Genomic DNA, 22,454 nt, shown 5'->3' on the forward strand with positions numbered 1-22,454 from the left:
AAAACAGACAAAATACCCTCAAAACAACAAGAAACTGACAACTGATATTAAGTGTTTTATTTACAAAGAATTATTTTTATTTGGCTGTTTGGAAAATCACTAACATTTTTCACTTTAGAAAACATTAAATAATAAACAAGATGTCATACAGTACTTTGGATAACTTCTTCCATCAGTTTAGTGCAATGTATTATTGGCACCTAAAAGTGAAATTCTCAATTATTTTCCCCTTTCTTCTTCAGTCCTGCAGTTAAATGACCAAAAAGGAAGTGAGTCACTAACCATGGATCTAAGGCCATATCTTTTGGCCCCTGCCCAAAGGCCCACTGATTTATAGTCCCCCTCCTGCCTGCCTCCACTAAGTCAAATGACAAAAGATATTCTATTGTACCTATTGTTCAAAAACCCTTCCTATGTTGTGGACGCTGGGAGATTCCAGTGATAAGAGAAACAGTTATACCGATTGGGTGAAGGGCAGGCTCTGGCAGAGGCGTTGGGATGGCCTGTTTATCAGTAGCCACATTAAGCCGTCACACACGTTGCAGAGAGAATGTACCAGACAAAACTCTCTCAGCTGTGTTCTTTGCTATGGTCTCTTTAAAAATCTGAAATATCATCCACTGAGCAGATAAAAGGGTTACAACTTTACCAAGAAAAAAAAATACACACTACCACAGTAGGACATTACTGAGATACTAATATCTGTCCATCATACTCTCTTTTGGAATAAATAGGATTTTTTTTTTTTTTGCATTATCTTTTAATACTGCTGGGTTTGCCATGAAGGGAGAGACATCTCCGTGGGCTCAGCATTTCGTGGGCTTTCCCCTTTGATCCCTCTCCACAGGAGGCCAAGCAAGCAGTGCCCGCGTTAGATCCTGGCCTCATCCAAATTACTTAGTTCAGGAGATTGTCATTACATAGTAATAGGACACAAACACCTTTGGGGAGATTCTGTAATCTGTTACTCTACCTTTAGGTAAGAACATCGTTAGCCATCTTAAATAGACAAATTTTTTAAAAGCATCCCAAAAAAAAAACCACCAAAAACCAAAGAATCACTTTTTTTTTTAACAAAGGATTCAAATTTAACAACTGTCCCTGCTGGGACATGCTCCCTCGCCCTCCAGCCTCAGCCTGCTTCCTCTGGTGCTACTTTCAGTGCATGTGGAGAGCACGGGGCAGTGTGCGCTATCCCCACCCTGCACACACTGGAAAACCAGCAATGCTTTGCCCTCAGTCTTCTCTCCTCCGGGAAAACACTCTCAGTTCCTTTAATTTGTCATCACAGATCTTTTTTTTTTCCAACCCTTTAATCATCTTTGTGATTCCTGGCAAAAACAGCAGAAAGTATTTTGATTACTTAATCAGAAAGGAAAAAAGCTTTGGGAGTAAGCTGACTGTTGAGTCACGTGTTGTTTTAATGTGAAGGCAACGTCTGCAGGGTGGAGATGCAGTCGGGGGTTCATGCATCTCAGCATCCCGGTCTCCTCCGGCTGCGCGGGTGTGTATGCATCCCGCTGCAGCACGGCCAGCACCTCACAGAGGGACTGGCCTCCCATCCCCTCCTGACACGAGAGCACATCAGTTATGAGCTGGGTCTGCCTACACTTAGACGGACTTAAAAATTAGTACGGAAATCTGATCCCACGGAGCTTCCCTCACGCGTCCCCTCACCTGCTTCCATACAGAACCTTCACTTCTACAGAGCTGCCTGTGGTTTGCCAGGGAGAGCCATGTTGTTATGGTAAAAGCTGTTGGTTTTAAAGTGTGACCTGAAACAGTGAGGGTTTTATATGTTAACTGCAGTTTCTTGTCCACCGGTATGGTTTACTATCCTTCAGATGATCAAACTCAAAGGCCATGAAAAATTCATCCCCCTACTGGCGCCCCCACATCATCACCACAACCTGACGCCTCCCCTAATTTTCTCTTGCTGCCGACACAAGGTCATGGAACTGGATGACGTGCCACTGTGTATTTTTTTAATTCAAGCGATTACAAGCTGCCTTTCCCTTGCAACTAGAGTCTGTGAATATTAGGGACACGTAACTACTTAATAGCACATTTACACAAAACACACTACTACTAACAACAGATTACGTGCCCACTCTACATAACTGTCTTTAAAAGAAAAATACAGATAACAAGAATAAATGCACCTTGCTACGTTACATGCCCTTCTTTACAAAGTGAATGGCAGTAAGTCAGAGTTCAGGTCAGGCCAGAACTAACAGTGAAGAGGAGAAACCAATTTCACACACACATTGTACAACTACATCAGGGAGGTCAGTTCTACTCATGGTACAACACTGAACAGATAACAGGATGGCCATTTGCACAGATTTCTTTTGAAAACTTCTCCCACAATCTGCTACAAAGAACACCTTGTAACCAGGGTGAAGGATGGTGTAGGTCATACGTGTCGAGGCCTTCCCAAGAGACAGGAGGGCAGGTAACACTCAAAGGTGGTGGGCTGTGTCTACAGACGCCCCTTTACTTCAAGGAGAGTGTCACTGTTCACTGAGATTGCACAAAAGCAGGCCAGCAAGACGCGGGTCACCCACCAGACTTTCTCCTGACCCACTGACCACTCTTCTCCTAGGCCTGATAAGAGGGAGGAGAGGACAGGAGGTGAGGATGGGAAGAGAGGAGAGAGGAACGCGGGAGCCCATTGCTAGTTGTGGAGTTGCTCCCGTTCTTCAGAGCAGTGGCCTTTTCTCAAGCTCACATCATCCAGTGCGATCTCCCCAGTGTGCCCGCGCCTTTTTTCACCTTTGAAGATGACCTAAGGAGAGAAGGCACACACTGGTCAAGCCTCCTCTGCCCTTTCCAGTGCCCCTTATTTAGCAAAATAAAGGCAAACTTCCCCAAAACTAAATAGCAAACTCACTTAACAGAAGGAGAGACTAGAACAAGGCTGCCAGGGTCACCTGAGCTTGCCTTTTGGTAGAAATCTGAATCATCAGGAAACTTAATCAGGCCACATTACTGAGAATCAGTTATTCTTTAAGAAGCCATTTAAACTATAGACTCCTTCAATTTGGGAATGCTTATGAAGTGGACACTTCTGCCAAAGAGCCCAAGGTTGGAAGTAAAGAGTGTGGTGTGGTGGAGTAGAAAGTGCCAAAACGAAGAGGCAACAACCCGAAGGACCATAATGGTGCGCCCGGCTCAGCTGCATCCTGGTTCCTGGTCTGGGTTGATGGGGCTGCTGCCTAAAATGGGCGGGAACCACCCACCATAATCCAGCCGCAGCTGTTCTACCACATGAAGACGGCTCACTCACTATTTGTGATTTTACCTTCTGTAGAGCATCCTTGCTCCTTTAAAAACAAAAACCTTTCTATGCTTGAAACTATTTGAAATGATTTATCTTGTTTTATTTCTCCAAGCAATATAACCATTAAAAATTTAAGAAAAATCCAAAGAGTAAAACAAAATCCCAGACTGATAAAAGCTGTATTAATGGAGTCTATCCTTTTTAAAGTAGTTTCTGGAAACTATACCTACAGGCATAGATGCAGAATCTCTTAATAGCAACCATTTTGTATGCATCAACATAAAGAAGACCCTTTCTCCAAATACATTCCTTACTTTGGGGGGTGTTATAGATCATTTTATTGCTACCCAAGACTTGATTACTTAAGATAAAATTTGTGCATTCAATCAAAGCTTTCCCATATCCTGTCCTGAATGGAATAGTTTCCAAGCATATTGTTCTGGGTTCCCACCCCAGGCTGCTTAACTGTGATCTCGGAGGGAAGGAAAATCATTAGACTTTAAGAAAGAAGAAACACTTCCAGGTAACTCACGGTGGTAAAAGCGTGAAGGCCTGAGTCAAAGGAAAAGGAAACGCAGGTACTGTTCAGCTCGCCACCCTGCCCTTTAAAGTTTCTGTGGATTAACTTAAAATTTTTTTTTTAATTCCTAATTTGGTTCCCTTAAAAATAGAGGATTTCCCCCCGGTGGGGAGAGCGGTGGTGGTCACAGGTTGCAGTGAGGAAGGAATGAAGAAGCAACGAGGGATCCTGGAAAGAGGCGGTGAGCGGAGTCCTCGTGCCCGGTTCAACACCACCCTCTGCGCGGTTCGCAGAGCAGGCTCTCCCCAGCAGACCCAGAGGCCCCTCGGAAAGGACCCCGTCCAGGTCCTGCCGCCTTGGGGTCCTACTTACGCTCTTGACGTCAGCCCCGCGCAAGGTGATGTGCGTCCGCCTCCAGCCGCCGCCGCCGTTCCTTCCCCACAGGGCCGCCGCGTGCGCCCCGTGTCTGCGCGCCAACACCTGCAGCGAGCCGGAGTGCAGCCCGGCCACCCGGTGCCTGAAGGACAGGCACAGGGCCCCCGGGCGCGCCAGGGGCCCCAGAGGGAGCACCAGGCGGGCGGCCCTGCCCCCGGGGCCTTTGGCGTCCGAGACGGTCAGATACTGTCCACCTGGAAGGGAAGAGCAGGCTGTGTGTCCGGGCCAGCATCCCTCTCCGGCACAAAGGGCAGGGAGAGCGGTTTCACGGGTTTCGCTCTAAGAAACGTCAAACGACGACAGTCATTTGTAAAGAATTCCAGACTGCTGAAGGAGAAGAACGTGACTTACTCTGCGGTTGTCTTAAATTCTATGGTTTTTGTTTACAGAAAACGCTCGCTCTGTCCATGGAAGGTGCAGGTTATGCCAAGGACACGCGATCATCACTAATCCTAACGCTGAACGGTGCGGCGGCATGTGCTGGGACACGGGCACAGAAACACACCCACACCCCCACCCCTACCCACGGCTCAGAGGATGTCACGCTGCCTGCGGGTGTGCTCGTTGGCTCTAAGCTGCCAGGGAGAATGTGCTTTGTGGATCATTAACCTTGCGACACTAGAACAGCTGGCGAGTTGTTTCCTCTCCCTCTACTTCTTACTTTTAAAAATCTCTAGAGAGAGAGGAGTCCTTTAGAAGAACCGGAGTTGGCCTGGTTTCTCTCACTGCAGCACGCCCAGCCTCAGGGAGACGCAGAGGTCTGGAGCCACTCCACGTCGTCCCGGAGCACCAACTTTATTCGGAGGTAAGTAGTTGAAGACATTTTTGTGCTAAATCCATGACATGACCGACAACGATATGTAAATTTTCTATTACATACACATGAGCACAAGACGTTACTCAACCTTCGCTCAGGACAGGTGGCTTTGCTGATGTCCTCAGGCCCCTGGGCTACAGGTGCTTCCCGGTTAGAGGAACCGCAATGGAGGGGAGACGGGCTCAGCGGCGCTGGCGGAGGCCGCTTCTCCGGGGGGAAAGCTGCGCGCAGCCGTCTGAACTCAGCCCAGGTACAGACGGCGCCCCCTCGGCTGCTGCAGCGCAGCCAGCTGAGCAACACGTGTGCTCCAACACTGACGGGGCCACAGGAAAAATGTGGGCAACATTGCACCCACGGATGTGGCGGGAGGAACCCCACTTGATTTCCAGTGAAAAGATAAACCACCATTTCTTGTTTATACCTAATCCGTACAAGACACGATAAGGGTTGGGATGTCCTCCTCCTCTTCAGGCGACGTCTCTCCCAAGTAACCCCCTGAGCTGTCATAGGACCAAACACGTGCTTTCTGTGCACTAACATGCCACGCTCTGCGGCAACCGCCCTCTGGGGAGCATCTCACCTAACGCTGCTACCAAGCCCTCGAAGTGAACACCTCTTAGGCTTGTTTTCGGGAAGCTGAGGCCTAGAAAGGCGAAGTCACCCAAGGTGTCACCCAGCCAGGAAGTGGCAGAATAGTGGTTTGAGGTCAGAACTGCCTGACCCCCTCTTCAGCACCTGCTGCTCCCAGACCAGATTCACTGGTTTACTGTTTCTCTCCCAAACCAGCAATCCTTGCATATGTAGGTGTTTAATGCCGTTTGTTGAATAAATGATGTTCTAAGAATACAGCAAAAAACTGCAGGAAAAATACGTCCTTGACTCATGTACTTGACTCACCGAAAACACACGCATACACAATATTTCCTTATCCTCCTTCTGCCCCCAGGCCCCTAAATTAATGCAAACAATATTTTGGGCCAAAATATTTAAATGGATTTTAAATGTCTCCCTGTAAGTGAGCTTTTGAATCATCACAGGTATTTTCGTTAAGAACAAGATATAAGGTTATTACAGTTAACCTGCAAGTTTTAAGAAAACAAGATTAAGCCCTGTGGAATGTAGCTTTCAATTTACAGAGTAAGATAATGTCCATTACTTTACCTGTTAACCGTGAGGTCAAAGGAAATGAGGGAGTTTGCAGTGACGTGGTTTCTATTTTGGGGCCTGGCTGAGAAACTAGCCCAGCTATAACTAAGATAATGATGGTCTGCTGGTATTTACTCCTAAGTGCAAATAGCTGAATTTTTTTCTTATAAAAGAAGTGGTGTGGGGCTGGCCCGGTGGCGCAGTGGTTAAGTGTGCATGTTCCACTTTGGCTGCCTGGGATTTGCCAGTTTGGATCCCGGGTGCAGATGTGGCACCGCTCTGCACGCCATGCTGTGGTAGGCGTCCCACATATAGAGTAGAGGAAGATGGGCATGGATGTTAGCTCAGGGCCAGTCTTCCTCAGCGAAAAGAGAGGATTGGCAGCAGTTAGCTCAGGGCTAATCTTCCTCAAAAAAAACAAACAAAAAAAGAAGTGGTGCATGCACATAGGAAAAAAGATACAATAGAAAAGCATAAAGAGTTTAAATAAACCATAATCCTCAAACCCAAAGATAACTACTAACATTGTTCATAGATGCAAGTATACCATTAATAATTTAACCAATTTCTTGTTGAAGAATATGTAAGTTGTCTCCAAATTTTCGTTTTAAGATAAAAATACCATAAAATACTAAGACAAGCAAAAAAAAAAAATATTTGCACACGTGAAAAAGGGCCAAGTTTCCTCTTTTTTTAAAGATTGGCACCTGAGCTGACAACTGTTGCCAATCTTCTTTTTTTCCTTCCTCTTCTTCTCCCCAAAGCCCCCAGTACACAGTTGTATATTCTAGTTGTGACTGCCTCTGGTTGTGCTATGTGGGACGCCGCCTCAGCGTGGCCTGACGAGTGGTGCCAGGTCCATGCCCAGGTTCCGAACCAGGAAACCCTGGGCCGCAGAAGCAGCGCGCATGAATTTAACCACTCGGCCACAGGGCTGGCCCCCCCAAGTTTCCTTTTTACATAAAGAACTTTTACAAATCAATAATAAAAAGAACACAAAAGAAAAATGAAAAGGATCACAGAAAAAATGACTTTAAATATATGAAAAGATGGTCAACTTTTCACAATAAAAGAAATGTTAACTAAAATGAGATGCCTCGTCACCTATTAAGTGTGGCAAAGATAAAATAGTTTAATATCTATGTTGGGGATAGTTCTTAAATATTGTCAGTGGGAGCATAAGTTGCTCCAACCCTTATAAAGAGCAAGTCAGTATAATCTATCAAAATTCAAAATGCAAATTCCCTTTGACCCAGAAATTATACACCTAGGAATTTATCCTCCAGATGCATTCAAACATATATGAACCCGTCCAAGGTTACTCGCTGCAGCCTCGTCTGAACTAGCAAGAGGCTGGAGACCTGAACGTCCCTCAGTGGATGCTGGCTGATGCACTGTGCACAGGTGAGGAGAGGTGGAGGGAGCGCCGTGCGTGAGAGTCGGGGTGCTGTGGGTCCTGACCGGGGACAATCTCCAACGGCAATGGCGAATACTATCTTAATGGTAACTCTGGGCTTTAGGTACGTTTGGTAGATACTACTGATTATGCCATTTAAGTAACTAGCTCAAGGCCAAAGCTAGTAAGTGATGCTGGGTTTCAGCCCAGGCATTCTGGCTTCAAAGTCCTTGTTCTTTGTGTTAACATTTAAGATAATACCATTGAGTGAGAAAAGCCCGATGCAGAAGAGGGTGCTGCTGTGCAGAACATATTTCTGGAAAGGTAACTGAGAACTGGGGAGGGCAACTGGGGGCCCGGGCTGGGAGGTGGCTTTTATTTTCAAGGTTGATTTATTTTTCCATTTACGTGTACTTCAAAATAAGGTTTTTAATGCTGCACTAGACATACTTGTATGTATGCGCTGGCATATTCATTATGCATTTAAGTGAATTCCTTGAAGCCATCAGCAGCAGACAGCACTGGTCAGTTGCCTTTAACCCCAGAAGCCAGGGTTCCAGGGGAAGGGCCCCAGGTCCAGCCTGTATGTCCTCAGCCCACAGCTACACCATGCATCACCATGTCTGGGGGCAGCATGATTTTCCATTCCTGAGAGGAATGTATTGCTCTCACTATCTCACAATTAAATTCAAGACTGATTGTAATGAACAAAACTGAATGAGCACCAGCAAGGGCAGCTAGCGTGTGCACTTATTTTGCAGCTGTTTCTCAAGGTTGTAAGTTTATTTACTAAGGGTTTTCTTAGAGATATTAGCATATAAGAATATTTGAAAATCTGGGTCTTGGATAAAAATGCACAACATTAAAATCAGTCACAACTGGAAACCCAAACATGTTCCTTTATAAATGGTATAATCTATAGAGAAACAACTCAACAATTAGTTTGGTAATTAGGTAATACACAGAAATTTCTTAAATTGCTTATATTCTTCTCTGGCCTCTGCATGCAATGCACACGCACACATACATACACACAATTCCACTGGACCTTCCTAGAAGAAAACTAGGCAAGAGAAAGTAAGCTTTATTCCTTTTTTTCCACCAGCTTAGGGCTAGAATTCCCCAACACACGTTGCAGAGCCCCGCCTGCAGCTGGCCCTGACAGAGGCCGTGCACTCCTGCCCCTTCTTTCAGCTCTCTGCATCCTTTGATCTCCCGATCTGTTCTCCCGGCTAGAACCCTGCCACCCACCGATCTCTTTGGAATTACCCGGGACATACCATTCTGAGTCAGAGGCTCAGAGCCCCTGTAAGAGGTTTTCTAATCCAACCCTTTTCCACTGCTCAAAACAACATCAAGCCACATGTCACCCAGTCGAACACCTCCACCGACCAAGAGCTCCCTACTTCCATGTGACAAATAGAAACGACAAGCAGTGGGATATATTGGAGCATATGAGGAAGCCAGCTGGTGTAAACCTAATTCGGCCTGCCTTTGTTTTTCCAAAAGGGCCTGACATGGCCATTGAGCACACATTGTATATCTCCTTAAGCATTTCCTATGTCCCAAAGACAAGCACAAATGCCCTTAAGATAAAGGTGCAAATTCCCCCACCTTGGCATTTCCTTAAGGATAAGCATCATTCCGTAGCAGCCTCGAGACTATTGTAAAAGGGACATTTCAGTCATATGTGAAACATCCTCTTAGGGGGTATATAACCACTCTGTACACCCGACTTCTTTGGTGCCCTTTCTTCTTTGGGAAGAAAGGCCCCAGGCCATGGTCCTCACATTTTAGCTCAGAATAAACTCACCAAAATTTTCATTAGATTGGTTATGGATTATGTGCATCAACACATGTCAGCTTGATCTCTTTTTAGACAGCTCTGACTATAGGGAAGTTCCTTCTGAGAGTGAACAAAAATCCAGCTCCCTGTGGGTTTCACCTACTGATCCGACTTCTCATCCCCTTGTGGTCACAGAACAACTGTAAGAGATGTTGTCGTTCAAGTATTTGAAAAGCAGCTGCCCCATTATTTCTTCTCCAGGCTCAGCACTCTGGTTTCTCCATCTGTGGAAATCCAGGTCATTCATCTCTATTCTTCTCAGACTAGAAAGAACCCACCAAGGTGTATTTTCCATTCTGGAAAACATACCATATTTCTATGGAAGTGACCCAACTCTTTGGCAGCCATGACACAGGGTTCACACCCTGATTTCACTGCCGACTAACAGTGAAGTCTCTCACCTCCTGCTAAGTCGCATCTCCCCTCCCACAGCTGCGTAGTTGGTTTCCAGACCATGAGCCATACCTTGTACTCATCCCCACAGTGTGACCACTGAGCTAACCTCCGGAAGCTGGTTGTGTCGGCACACACGGTCACTCCTCCTCTGGCTCGGAGTCATCCACAGTTTGGTTAGTATGCCTTCAATATCCAAGTCTGACATCCAGTTCATTCAAGCTGTCAGTAAACACCCAGAGCAACCCCAGAAGAGCATGCCCCCGGGGTCAGAGCCAATCGCCAGGAGTTACCCAGTCACCCAGGTGACCACTTGTTTCCATCTGTTCTGTACTATCACAGCCAAATGACCATGTCAAACTTTTCTGTCTACTATTCTAATTTCAAATCTTCTCATTTTTCTATGGGAGGCCAAGTTGAATATGTGATGAATAATAATCTTGAAAAGTGCTAAATTGGTTTTAAAATATAGTATTTAAATTCTAAAACTCAAGTATTTTACATAGACTGTCTACACAGAAGTGTAGTGAATTCTTCTGTGTTCAGCATGAATTGCTCTCTCCAGTGTACCTCACTTGAAAGAGTTACTCATTGTGACCACAACCATTATTCACACATGGCCTCTAAAACTCCCTCCTCTGCGCCAGATTCCCTTCGGTCAGCGTCAGTCAGATCTGAGACCTGAGGTCTGAGACCTGCTAATGGGATCGTGTGCACCCCACCCCAAGAGACTGAGGCCACACTATGGGTTGGTGAAAACCCCAGACTAATGCTGCAGATGCTCTGGGCCCTGGAAGCCTGCGAGGCTGAGCCCCAGACTAACGCTGCAGATGCTCTGGGCCCTGGACGCCTGCGAGGCTGAGCCCCAGACTAACGCTGCAGATGCTCTGGGCCCTGGACGCCTGCGAGGCTGAGCCCCAGACTAACGCTGCAGATGCTCTGGGCCCTGGACCCCTGCGAGGCTGAGCCCCAGACTAACGCTGCAGATGCTCTGGGCCCTGGACCCCTGCGAGGCTGAGCCCCAGACTAACGCTGCAGATGCTCTGGGCCCTGGACCCCTGCGAGGCTGAGCCCCAGACTAACGCTGCAGATGCTCTGGGCCCTGGACCCCTGCGAGGCTGAGCCCCAGACTAACGCTGCAGACGCTCTGGGCCCTGGACTCCTGGGAGGCTGCCTAGGTGGCACAGGGAGGCCTGGGCACGAAGCCACAGTTTAGCTCTTGGCCTTAGGAAATGCAGGTGGCCTTCTGGGCCTCAGTATGTCCTTCGTGAAATAACACTACCTGCTTCACAGGGTGGAGAAGACGGTCAAATAAAATTAGTGAGATGATAAGTGAGTCAGGACTACAGTAGGTTTAAATAATGTTGGTTTCTCTCTCATTCACGGGGGTCTGAGACATTCATAATAACGTTGTCCTGCTCAGAGTTAACTTCAAGATGACGACAGGGTGAACACGGGAATGAGAGGGACTGTACAGTGTGTGTGTGTGGCATTAAAATCATTATGTAGCTAAAATAAATCTAAAAACCTATTTGAATTTATGGACTATTCATATTTTTTAAAGCTCACCTCAAATTTTCATTTTTAACTATCTGTAATATTTCAATCTTACAGGATCTAATGAATTGATTTTTGGACTAATTCTTTAAGACCTTGCAGGACTGTAGCTTTCCCCAGGGAACTGTGATAAATGCACCAAAATCTGCACTGTCACCAGGTCCAGATGCTGTGTGTGCACACGGACCTCTGAGAAGAACTGGTTTAACAGGGCACATCCTCTCTCAGCCAGCTTCTGTGAGTTTGTGCTCTATCTACATACCTGGAATGGTATTTAAGAACTAAGCTTTTAAAATAAATAACATACTTTTTTTCCAGGTCTTGTAGCTTTCATTCTTAAGTCTGGAATCAGGAGCATAAAAAGCAAAAAAGAAACCAAACTCCTCACCCTTCCACTAAGCTGGCCTCACCCATAAAGATTTAATTGCAGAGGGGAGGGGAAAACCCCAGTAACATGTAGCTTTGCTTTCTGAAACAAGAAGACAAAACATCTTGTCAGCACTAAAACTTTAGATTAATAGCAAGTGCGCGATTTAAAAGTCTGATAATTTTCCAAGGGATTATGTCTAAATCCACCCCTCTAATAACAATCTTGTGGAGTAAGCAGTGGTACTTTATAGCTAATTTCTCCAGTATCCAAGTTGGATTGAAATTTTCTTTCTTTTTTTTTTGTGAGGAAGATTGGCCCTGAGCTAACACCTCTGCCAATCTTCCTCTACCTTGTATGTGGGACACCACCACAGCATGGCTTGATGAGCAGTGCCTAGGTCCGCACCCAGGATCCAAACCCACAAACCCTGGGCTGCTGAAGTAGAGCATGTGATCTTAACCACTGGGCCACCAGGGTGGCCCAGATTGAAATTTTTTCAGAGAGATGTTCACAACTTCACAGCAATTTCACTGTCTCCTTCTACATCTCAAATCTTAAAAACAAAAAACAGGACATAATTGAGAAAACAACCAGGGACACCACCATGGCTGATGGACTGCTATATTACTCCTTTTATGCTTGGGGATGGGGCACTACAAATAACTTGAAAATTACATATTAGAATGAGTCTAAATGTTTCATTTACCAAGCTTTTTGAGAGAAATTAGCTGGCCTTTTAATGAACTACTCGTTTCCCCATAATATAATTCTAGTTGATAACTAATAAATTCAGTTCACTTTAAGAAATGGACTACGAATGCTGGACGAGTCTTTCTTTACCCTCCTTGTTAAGTAAACACAGAGCTGTGTCACAGCTACTTATGGGCAGAACGAGGCCCTGAGACAGCGGGATAACTGGGTTACCTGCTGGATCCCTCACGGGTTCCCAGTGCCCATCACGGTCCTTCTCCCTGATCCATCCACAGAGCCCATGGTCAAAATTACAGCTGTGCATCAGAACACCTGCAGGAAAACGGCCAGAAAGGTGAGCAGACCCCAGCCAGACAACAACAGAAACGAATTCGTGCCCAGGGTCTCTGTGCACCCAGCGCTCTATCCCCATTCACTATCCCCCCAGAGCTTCTCTCACGAGCTCAAAGGGAAAGCTCACAGATCCTTTCTCAGCACGGCTGTGTGTGTGCTCAGCTGTAGAAACAGAACACGCATGTTGCCAAATCATGACCTTGTTACATCCTCACTCATAAAAGAGGACTTCCTCCTCACAGTTTAAATGCTGCTTTAATGCATTTTTTAAAAAGAAGATGATGATTCATAATTATTTTTGCTCAACTGATTTAACTACAGAGGAAACCAAGTTGTAAAAAAACAAAATGATGTATTTTCCCAGATGTAAGCAAACAATCTACAATTTAAAAGTTATTTTCATGAAATGGAGGGAAACAATAAAATGTCATCATAATGGTACCAAGAACGTAAGCATCTACCTGGATCATCCTTTGCTTCATCATCGGCGCTGACTCCTCTTTCAATTTCAAATATTTCAAACAAGTCATTTGAAGGCTGGCGTGGAACTGCGGGAGAGAGAGGCTATGTTTTGTTCTGATGAGCTATTGACAAAGAGGCATTATTACCTTTAATGAGGGGCAGGGGAAAGACCTCGGCGTTTCACTCATCTGGAAGAATCCAAAATATTAATTACATTTCACAAGAAGACTCATGACATTTTTTTCTGTGGTGACTTTAACATTTACCTGGGTACAATTTTTAAAAAATGGTTTTCCGAAGTTTCTAAAATTCACCATCAAAGTACATTAAAAAGTCTTCATCTGAAAAACACCTTTTACAAGAGCTACCAATTTCTAGCAAAATATTCATCTCTATGAGATTCTAAAGTTCGCCTCTATGAAGGGTACATCATGAACTCTAAATTGAGGCTGTTCTAATGGGAAGAGCAAGTGCAGGAACGGCGGACGGTGTGACCGCAGCATCGACTCCTCTCCGGGACCTCTGCCCACGCTGCACTGTCTCTGGGTTTCCCCCGTGGCCTCCCCTGTTTCCGAGGGCTCCTGGCTCCTTTAGGATCAAATCCAAACCCGTGGTGCAGTACTCGCAACCCACCCCCAAACGCACAGCACCATCCGGACCTGCCGTCCTCCTCAGGCCCAGACAGTCCCCAGCCTGGGATGCTCACCTTCTCGCTAATTAACCTGACAAACACTCCTCGCTGAGGACCCAGCTAAAGCCCACAGTGGGGAAGACTCTCAGGCCCAGGTGAGTTAGCTTCGTCTCCCTACACTCAGAAGGCTCATGTTTACAACCTCTGCTACACTCTTTCATAGAGAAGTGCAGCTATCTACACACTCGTGTGTCTGTCCCTCTGCTGTCTCTGAGGTCCTGGAGGACATCGGTCACATTTTATTCATGTGGCATTTCCAGGGCTTGACCTGTGACAGGCACTCAGTAAGTGTTCACTGAACAAATGTGAAGATCCTGTCAGAAACCCATGTACTTTGTCAGGCCTTTTCCGCAAACGAAACAAGCGGGACAGAGCTTAAGAATCCACTCAAAAAATGGATTCATTTAAATCATTAGTTATTTATTTCATGTGTATTTGATTGCCACCCACATTCCCAGCACCAGGGGAGGCCGGTAGACAGGGTGAAGGGGTAAACAAGCCCGACAGGACCTGGCCTTCAGGAAGCCTGCATCCCAAGGGGAGAGCAGACATTAAACACGGATCAACATGACAATTCCAAGTTCTGACAAGGCCAGGAGGGACAAACACAGGTGACGTCGTGGAGAGTAGCTGAGAGGGGCACTGGGAATGGGGGTGGTGGCAAGGGGAATTCTTGGCCCAAGACCAGGGTATACTCCCCTGTCTTTGCCAGAACTTAAATTAATGAGCTCTATTTTTATAAGGCAGGGAGTAAAAGCTGTCGAACACTAAGGAGCAGACATCAGTCAAAAGGGCTCTCTTTCAACAATGTTCCTACTATGTTTAACAAGAATTTTCTTAAGTAACAATCTCATAATATTCACACTGATTTTTTTAGCTTACTGCTTTTGACATTTTTTCCTTTATGTTTCAAAAGCCCAAACAGTGAAGCCTGTTCCCCTTTCCCCCTACACTCACAGGGAGCCGCCGCCCCCCCCCCCCCAGGAGGAACGAAGGACAGATGCTCAACACACAGGATCCAGGACGCCCTCCTTTACACCCCAGTGACTGACAGCTCTGCCGTCCAATCACAGCTTCCCTGCCCTCACATGGGGCTCTGAGAGGGAGTCTGCTCTTACTAGAAATATCATAAAGTTGTAGGCAAGCATGCTTCATTTCTCATGACATAGAGAAAGTTAAAAAAAAAAAAAATCTCTATAGAACAATCACATTTTGGTTCCCTTCTCTTGCTGTAATTACACAATTTATCTCTGGCCTGGAATAGCTCAAATCTTGCAGTACCGTATTTCAGGGGCATTATGGCAGTTTGTCAGCCCCCTTTTCCAGACGACGGATGGTCAAATGGTAAATAGAGCCTGAGTGTGGAGGGGGAGGATCTCCCCAAGGTTTCCTGGCACAGGGGGCCTGTTTTATGAAGGGAGCTCAAGAAGGGCCTGTCTGAGGAAGCACCATGTAGACCCAGAGGAGATGGGAAGAATGTGGAACTTTCTACGCAAAAAGCAAAGTGATGGGACGGGGGAGAGGGAGTGCTTCAGGCAGCAACTACAAAGAAAGTGCACAGAACACAGAGAATGGAGTTCACGGTGTCTGGAGGATGCTGGAGAAAGCGGTAGGGCATGAGGTTTAAGAGAAAGGAAGGGACAAGACCACAAGTTTGGAAAAAGCAACCCAAAGCATTAGTCATCCAACAACCTGCACACTTTCAGGATTTTGGGCCCTGGGTTTCCAGGAACTGTTTAATGTGGCAGTGGATGATCATGCACACCTTCACTGCAGCTCACTGGGACTCATTCCAGGGGACTTAGGGACCTGAAATCCTCAGCAGCTATTAGTTCTTACAATTGCGTGTGTTCCACTCTGTAACACAGGCAAATCATCGAGCTAATTCTCCTTCCTCACACTCACCAGGATGCACTGCTGAGAACACTCCACTGATGTGTCAAGAGAAGGTACCCTACCTACTCCCCGGTATATTTTACAGTTTCCATGGACTAAGTAGTGCAAAAAAATCACCCAAGCAGTATGATCTCAACTATGTACGAGAAAAACAAATGAACAAACAGACTACAAAAAAGAGTGATAAGAAATACACCCCCACGCATATGCAATCAATTAACCTATGACAAAGGAGCCAAGAATATACTACGGGGAAAGGACAGTCTCTTCAATAAATGGTGTTGGGAAAACTGGACAGCCACACGCAAAAGAATGAAAGTAACTCAAAATAGATTAAAGACTTGAATGTAAGACATGAAACCATAAACTCCTAGAAGAAAACATAGGCAGTATGCTCCTTGACCTTGGTCTTGGCAATGATTTTTTTGGATCTGACACCAAAAGCATAAGGAACAAAAGCAAAAATAAACAAGTGGGACTGCATCAAACTAAAAAGCTCTGCACAGCAAAGGAAACCATCAACAAAATGAAACAGCCAGCTACTAAATGGGAGAAAATATTAGCAAATCATATATCTGATAAGGGTTTAATATCCAAAATATATAAAGAACTCATACAACTCAATAGCAAAAAAACAATCTGATTGAAAAAAGGGCAGAAGATCTGAATCAACATTGTTTTCAAAGATGACATACAGATGGCCAATGGGTACATGACAAAGTGCTGAACATCGCTAATCAACAGGGAAATTCAAATCAAAACCACAATGAGATATTACCTCCCACCTGTCAGAATGGCCATCATCAAAAAAAAAAAAAAAAAAAGAAAAAGAAAAGAAAAGAAATAAGTGTTGTCAAGGATGTGGAGAAAAAGGGAGCCCTTGTGCACTGCTGGTGGGAAGGTAAATTGGTAGCAGACACCATGGAAAACAGTATGCAGGTTCCTCAAAAAATTAAAAATAGAACTGCCATATGATCCAACAGTTCCACTTCTAGGTATTTATCTGAAAAAATGAAAATACTAATTTGAAAAGATGTATGCACCCCCACGTTCACTGCAGCATTATTTACAATAGTCAAAATATGGAAGCAACCTAAGTGTCCATCTATGGATGAATGGATAAAGAAGATGTGGTGTATACAGAATGGAATATTAGTCATAAAAAAGAAGGAAATTCTTCCATTTGCAACAACTTTGACAGCATCAAGCTAAGTGAAATAAGAGAAAAACAAATACCATATGATCTCACTTATATGTGGAATCTAAAAATACCAACCAACCAACCAAGCTCATAAATACAGAGAACAGATTGGTGGTTGTCAGAGGTGAGGGATGGGATGGGAGAAATGGGTGAATGGGGTCTAAGGGTACAGCTTCCAATGATAGAATAAGTCATAGGATATAATTCACAGCATGGTGACTATAGTTAATAAAACTGTGTTGCATATTTGAAAGTTGCTAAGAGAATAGATCTTAAAAGTTCTCATCCCAAGGAAAAGAGTTTTCTAACTCTGTATGGTGATGGGTGCTTACTGTGGTGCTCATTTTGCAGCATATACAAATATTGCATCGTTATGTGTACTCCTGAAACTAATAAATATTTTATGCCAATTATAACAACAACAAAATACCCCAATATGCTAATAGCACTAGTCTGAGTTTTGGAAATAAAAGTGATATTTTCCCATTTGTTGGTTTTTGTCTCTTGAAATTTTATATTTTCAAGATTGTTTATAACAAGAAGTAATTTCTTTTATGGAAAAAACTTACCTAATACATTGAAAAAAAAAAGAGTTCAGTCAGAGCACATACAGACACTTACCCTACAGCAACTCTAATGTCTGTTATTTGTATTTTGATTGTTCAACGAGAACTTGAGAGTCTTGCCACCTATTATTAAATGTGAGGCTATGAAATTGAAATATATTTGTGAAATGTGAAATATGTTTCTGAAATTTGAACATTTTCTTTGATTCAAGAGAACTATTTTAGTCAATGGAGAAAATGCTAATTAAAATCAATGATGAGCCTAAAAACAGAAGTATAACAGGGATAGATGCTGATAAGTGATTTTTCTAATTATTCTTCCCTGCTTCATATTTTGGCTAATAGTCAATTTAAGCACATAATATATATATATTATAAAAACAAATACATACCTGATACTCTCTGTAGCTGGACCATTAATTCTTGGAATTAGAATGGCATAATTTTAGAGATTAAAGAAAGGATAATAGAAATGCTAATGATATATTCCTCTACCATCTGTCCATCCATCCTCCCTCTGTTCCATCCATTTCTCAATCAGGAAACTGAGCATCCACTGCCTACGAGGCTCCAGGCCAGGAGCTTGCCGTGAAGCACTGAGCACATTCTTCCCTTCATGGGACCTGCATTCCAGAGGTGATGACAGACATCTAACAGTTCCCAGGTAATGAATGCTTTAAAGGAGAGGTAGGGGATGCTACATAGGGGTGAGGGGTGGGGGCTGACTAAGTTAGCCTGGGAGGACGGGTGGGTGAAGATCTGAGAGGTGACACTTAAATAAAGGAGTCGTCGCTGTGAGCTAGTGCCCTAGAGAGAGAGAGGGTGTGGGCCTAAACATCACTGGAGCTGTCGAGCTCATGGGGGTGTGGCTGTGCAGGGCCTTTGAAAGCCCTGTAAAGATCTGGGACTTTATTTTGGTGCAAACTGGAAGGCTTTGAAAGATTTTAACAGAGGAGTGCCAAGAACTGGTATATCATTCTGGCTGTAGCTTGGAGAATGAATAGGAGGGAGGTAGGAGTGGATGTCAGAGGGCAATTAGGACCCAAATTAACGTAAACTAAAGAATGTTCATATACTCTTTAGAAGATTTATTTCCTAAAAACTTTTCTTCCATTGGTCAATGTTCCACCTGCCAAAAAATATTTATTGCCCATCATTTCTTACCACCTTCTGCATGAACTAAAACAAAGGGAATCTACAGGAACTGAAGCAAACAGACAGTGGATAAAAACGTGGTTGGACTGGGCTTCAGCACCACGGCTCCTTCCTACTGGCTGGGGAGCCTGGGAGCCTGGAGCAGAATTGGCCACACACACACCAGGGAACTTCTTAAAAGCACTCTGGCCAAGCACTTCCTATTAATATATTTTCCCTAGGGAAATAATATTAATATATAACCAGTGTTCATAAATGAGGTTTCCCAAGTAGTCAACTGTATATTTTTATCCAAAAAGCATTAAGAGTAAGCACAGTGGAGTAAACGTAAATATTAACATACACGCCTCCCAGTGGCAGCCTTCTTCCAAAGAGTAACTATGGCAAAATGTAAGCATTATTTATTAAAGGTGGTTTGCAAATTCTGTTTCTGTTCTAGGGTGGCTCCCAGGGCAGTTCTGGCATTTGTTGTTGGACTAAGAGATTAAAGATAACACTGTCTTAAATTCCTTCTAAGCTTAGGAGTTTAGTTCATCGGAAGAGAATGTAACTTTCCTAATATTCTGAAGGCTCTTTCTGGTGGCAAAACCTAGGGATTTTTAGACACTACAGAGTGGGGATGAAGGACAAGGGATTTATGAGGCTGTCTCTGGCCTCTCTCCTCTCCTTTCTTCTCCTCTCCCCACTGCCCCTTTCTCTTCCTCTCCAGAGGAACAACATACACCTTATAGCTTTAGAGGACCAGAGAGAAGCAAACAAAAGGATTGGAAGAGCATTTCTGACATTTCCTTAACCACATTAGAGAACATTCTTCACTATCCACTGATTACTAGCAACAAGAAAAGGGTGCGGGGCTCCACAGAAATGAGCCCTCGTTTGCCAAAGCTTTCATCCCACAAGAAGGATCTAAAAAGTTCAAAGACACCTTTGGGTTGACAGTAAAGAGCAGAACTGGAAAAAACTGAATCTCTGGTGAAAGGGGACACACACAGCTACTCAATAACGAGCCCCATTTCTGTGACTCACCTATTTCTCCTTTAATAAAGTTTCAGAACAACTCGGAGCACTGCCTGGAGCCTCCTTCAGAGAACAGGATGTCTAAAACACAGCTCCTTCCCAAGCACGGCTGTGAGAATGACAGCAACACTTGTCCAGAGGAAGAGGGCCTGAGAGCTTTTGTTCTCTGTCCTCCTCTCAGGAAAGACCCCATCAGGCCTGAGTCTAAGCACCGGCACGCAGGTGGGGAGTGGACTCCCTGCCAGGCTGCTTGGACTGAGGGCATCCCCAAGACCTGGGCTGGCACAGAAGGCTACCTGCTGTGGGGGGCAGGTGTCAATGCCCTCACGCCAAAGGAATCACTTTAAAGGAAGGAAGGAAGCTCGTATTTCTGATATTTATCAGACCATCGTGTAAGTTTCCCATTCAGATTCATCTCTGAAAAGGCTGTTGTCACTATTTGCACAGGAAAAAGCTGACGTGATGCTGTCTCTATTCTAACATCGCAACTCTTCAACTAGGCACTCTCAACACCTAAAGGAAACAGGCCCTTGTAATCACAGGGTAATAAGTTAAGGACCTGTGAAGTAGCAGCTTTCGATGTGCATCTCTCTGCTCACCTACCTAATAGCTCGCACTTGCAAACCAATTTGTTTCAGAAGGATCTGGTTAGTCAAAAGTAACATTAAAGTTGTATGAACCATAATAAAAAACACCAGAAAAATACAAACTCAGAACTAGAGCACTAAATAGGGCTGTATTCTTTAGTTAAGTAGGAAATGTTATCATTACCATATAAATGGGTTCAGCATCAACAGAAGTAGTAATGGCTATTATGTATTGAGTTCTCATTCTATGTATTGTGTATGTATATACATTGAGTTCTTGTTGCATTCCAAGCACTCTGCAGAGAGTTTGACACTCACTCTCCTCTCATTTTCACAGCGGCCCAGTGAGGTGGATGCTGTGATACCCCCACTTACACATGAGGAAACAGAGGCGCAGGAAGATTTTGTGACATGCCCCTCATCACAAGTGGCTGGTGAGCACAATACTCTTCATTACTATAGACATAGACAAATGTGCATAAAACTTAAAAAAAAAAATCTGATTTCTGACCTTGGTCACGTTCACCAAGAACTCAATTTATACTTTCTGGAGAGAGCTATTTTTTCTTCACCAGCCACCACAGGATCCAATTAAAATATAACTCAAAAATCGTGGAAACTTTCAGAATTCACAGCACCAGATCCTGACCTATAAGCAGTGACAACTCACCCCTTCAAAACACTGGCAGAAATTTCATCTTCAGGGAGATGTCAGGCATCTTCCCAGGGTCTCCCTAGGATTTGCTGTTTACTAGAAAGTGAACTAGTTTGAAGACATTTTCACCCCTCAGCAGAAACAATCTTTTTACTTATCAGCAAACAGAATCAGAAAAGAGATCATATTTCCATGACTAAGAACAATGTGATCACATCAGCCACACACTCTGTAAAACCCACAGAAGGGTAAAGAGAGAAAGAAACTGGACAGCATTCAGCAAAGCAGCAATCAGTCAAATGGAAACAATTTTCTTCTTATTGTGTGGTACTTGGAATTTCAATACATTCTCATGATCTAGAATAACACAGCAACAATGAGTCCAGTTCCCTGATATGGCCACTCATAAGAACACCTGATACATCTTACATTATATCCCATAATCTCTATTCTGCAACATTTTTCTTCATATGTCCCAGTTGCTACATTTTAGACACAATTGCTACATTTTAAACATTCCACATCTAGCTAATGCTGTCCCCATTCAAGACATGGTTCCTCTGGGTTGGAGCTGCCATGATGGTGTAGAGAGCCCTGTGATTCCATGTGGCTGGCAGGTCAGCGGTATTACCTGTGAGCTTGTTAGAAATGCAGAATCTCAGGTCCTACCCTAGACTCTCTGAATCAAAGTTTTCATTTTAACAAGATCCCCACATTTCTTGTATACACATTAAAGCCCGAGAAGTACCCCCCTAGAAAGCCTGACTTGGTAAATGTGCTGTAGGGATTAGGAACCTACATTTTCAATAAGCATCCTAGGTTACTGTGTTTCAAACGAGCTTCTGACAACACTCTGAAAAAAATCTGCTTCCTGGTCCAAGTGACATTATATTTCTTGCAGTAATCTGAGCTTCCCAGCTAAAATTGGACATATCTGACATACTCAATTGTAAACAAAATTTTGAGAGGTTAAAAATAGAAGCTAATAAAACCTTTAATGAATTTTTAAAAACCAGTATATTCTAAATAAAATTAACATGACTAACAATCAGAATTCCCTGGGTCACTTTTTCAAAACACCCAATTTACTCTCCTGCTGGGAGAGTGGGATCTGTTACACCAGCCCCTCTCCTAAGGAGTTACTGCTGTAACGGCCGCAACCAGTGACAGCAGGAATGGAAAGATTAAAAATCACCGGGTGAGGATAACAAAATGACAATAAAAATCACCCAAAATATCATAAACTGGATAGATCCATCATTACTATTTGGTCTTTTTTCTTCTAGACTTTTATAAACATCTATATGTATATAAATATCTATATGTCCACATGTATTTTATACCTAATTGGAGTCAAATGGTATACACAGTTCTGCATATTCTTTTCACTTAATTTTATAACATGGCTATTTTCCCA

General features: G+C 44.1%; 1 protein-coding gene and 1 long non-coding RNA gene across 17 annotated transcripts in view; one reads left to right on the forward strand and one right to left on the reverse strand.

Moving 5' to 3' along the window:
• The window catches only part of NPNT (nephronectin), an 87,649-nt gene that overhangs the window by 10,462 nt on the left and 54,733 nt on the right, over positions 1-22,454 (reverse strand). For 13 of the 16 annotated variants that reach the window (XM_070611805.1, XM_070611800.1, XM_070611802.1 and 10 more), the window contains 4 exons: positions 13,269-13,355; positions 12,688-12,786; positions 4,176-4,432; positions 43-2,788 (listed from right to left, as the gene is read on the reverse strand). In XM_070611805.1, coding sequence (XP_070467906.1) covers positions 2,678-2,788; positions 4,176-4,432; positions 12,688-12,786; positions 13,269-13,355 — 554 coding nt within the window. In that variant the 3' untranslated portion in view covers positions 43-2,677. Of the gene's footprint in view, positions 1-42; positions 2,789-4,175; positions 4,433-12,687; positions 12,787-13,268; positions 13,356-22,454 lie in introns of those variants that run through there. The other 3 variants (XM_070611810.1, XM_070611812.1, XM_070611811.1) reach the window with 1 other exon arrangement.
• LOC139082092 (uncharacterized) lies at positions 11,487-20,869 on the forward strand. The gene is made up of 3 exons (XR_011537824.1): positions 11,487-11,630; positions 18,165-18,287; positions 19,825-20,869. It is a non-coding gene; the product is annotated as an uncharacterized lncRNA (long non-coding RNA).

The sequence above is a fragment of the Equus przewalskii genome, chromosome 2 (genome assembly GCF_037783145.1).
Source record: "Equus przewalskii isolate Varuska chromosome 2, EquPr2, whole genome shotgun sequence".
NCBI lineage: Eukaryota > Metazoa > Chordata > Mammalia > Perissodactyla > Equidae > Equus > Equus przewalskii.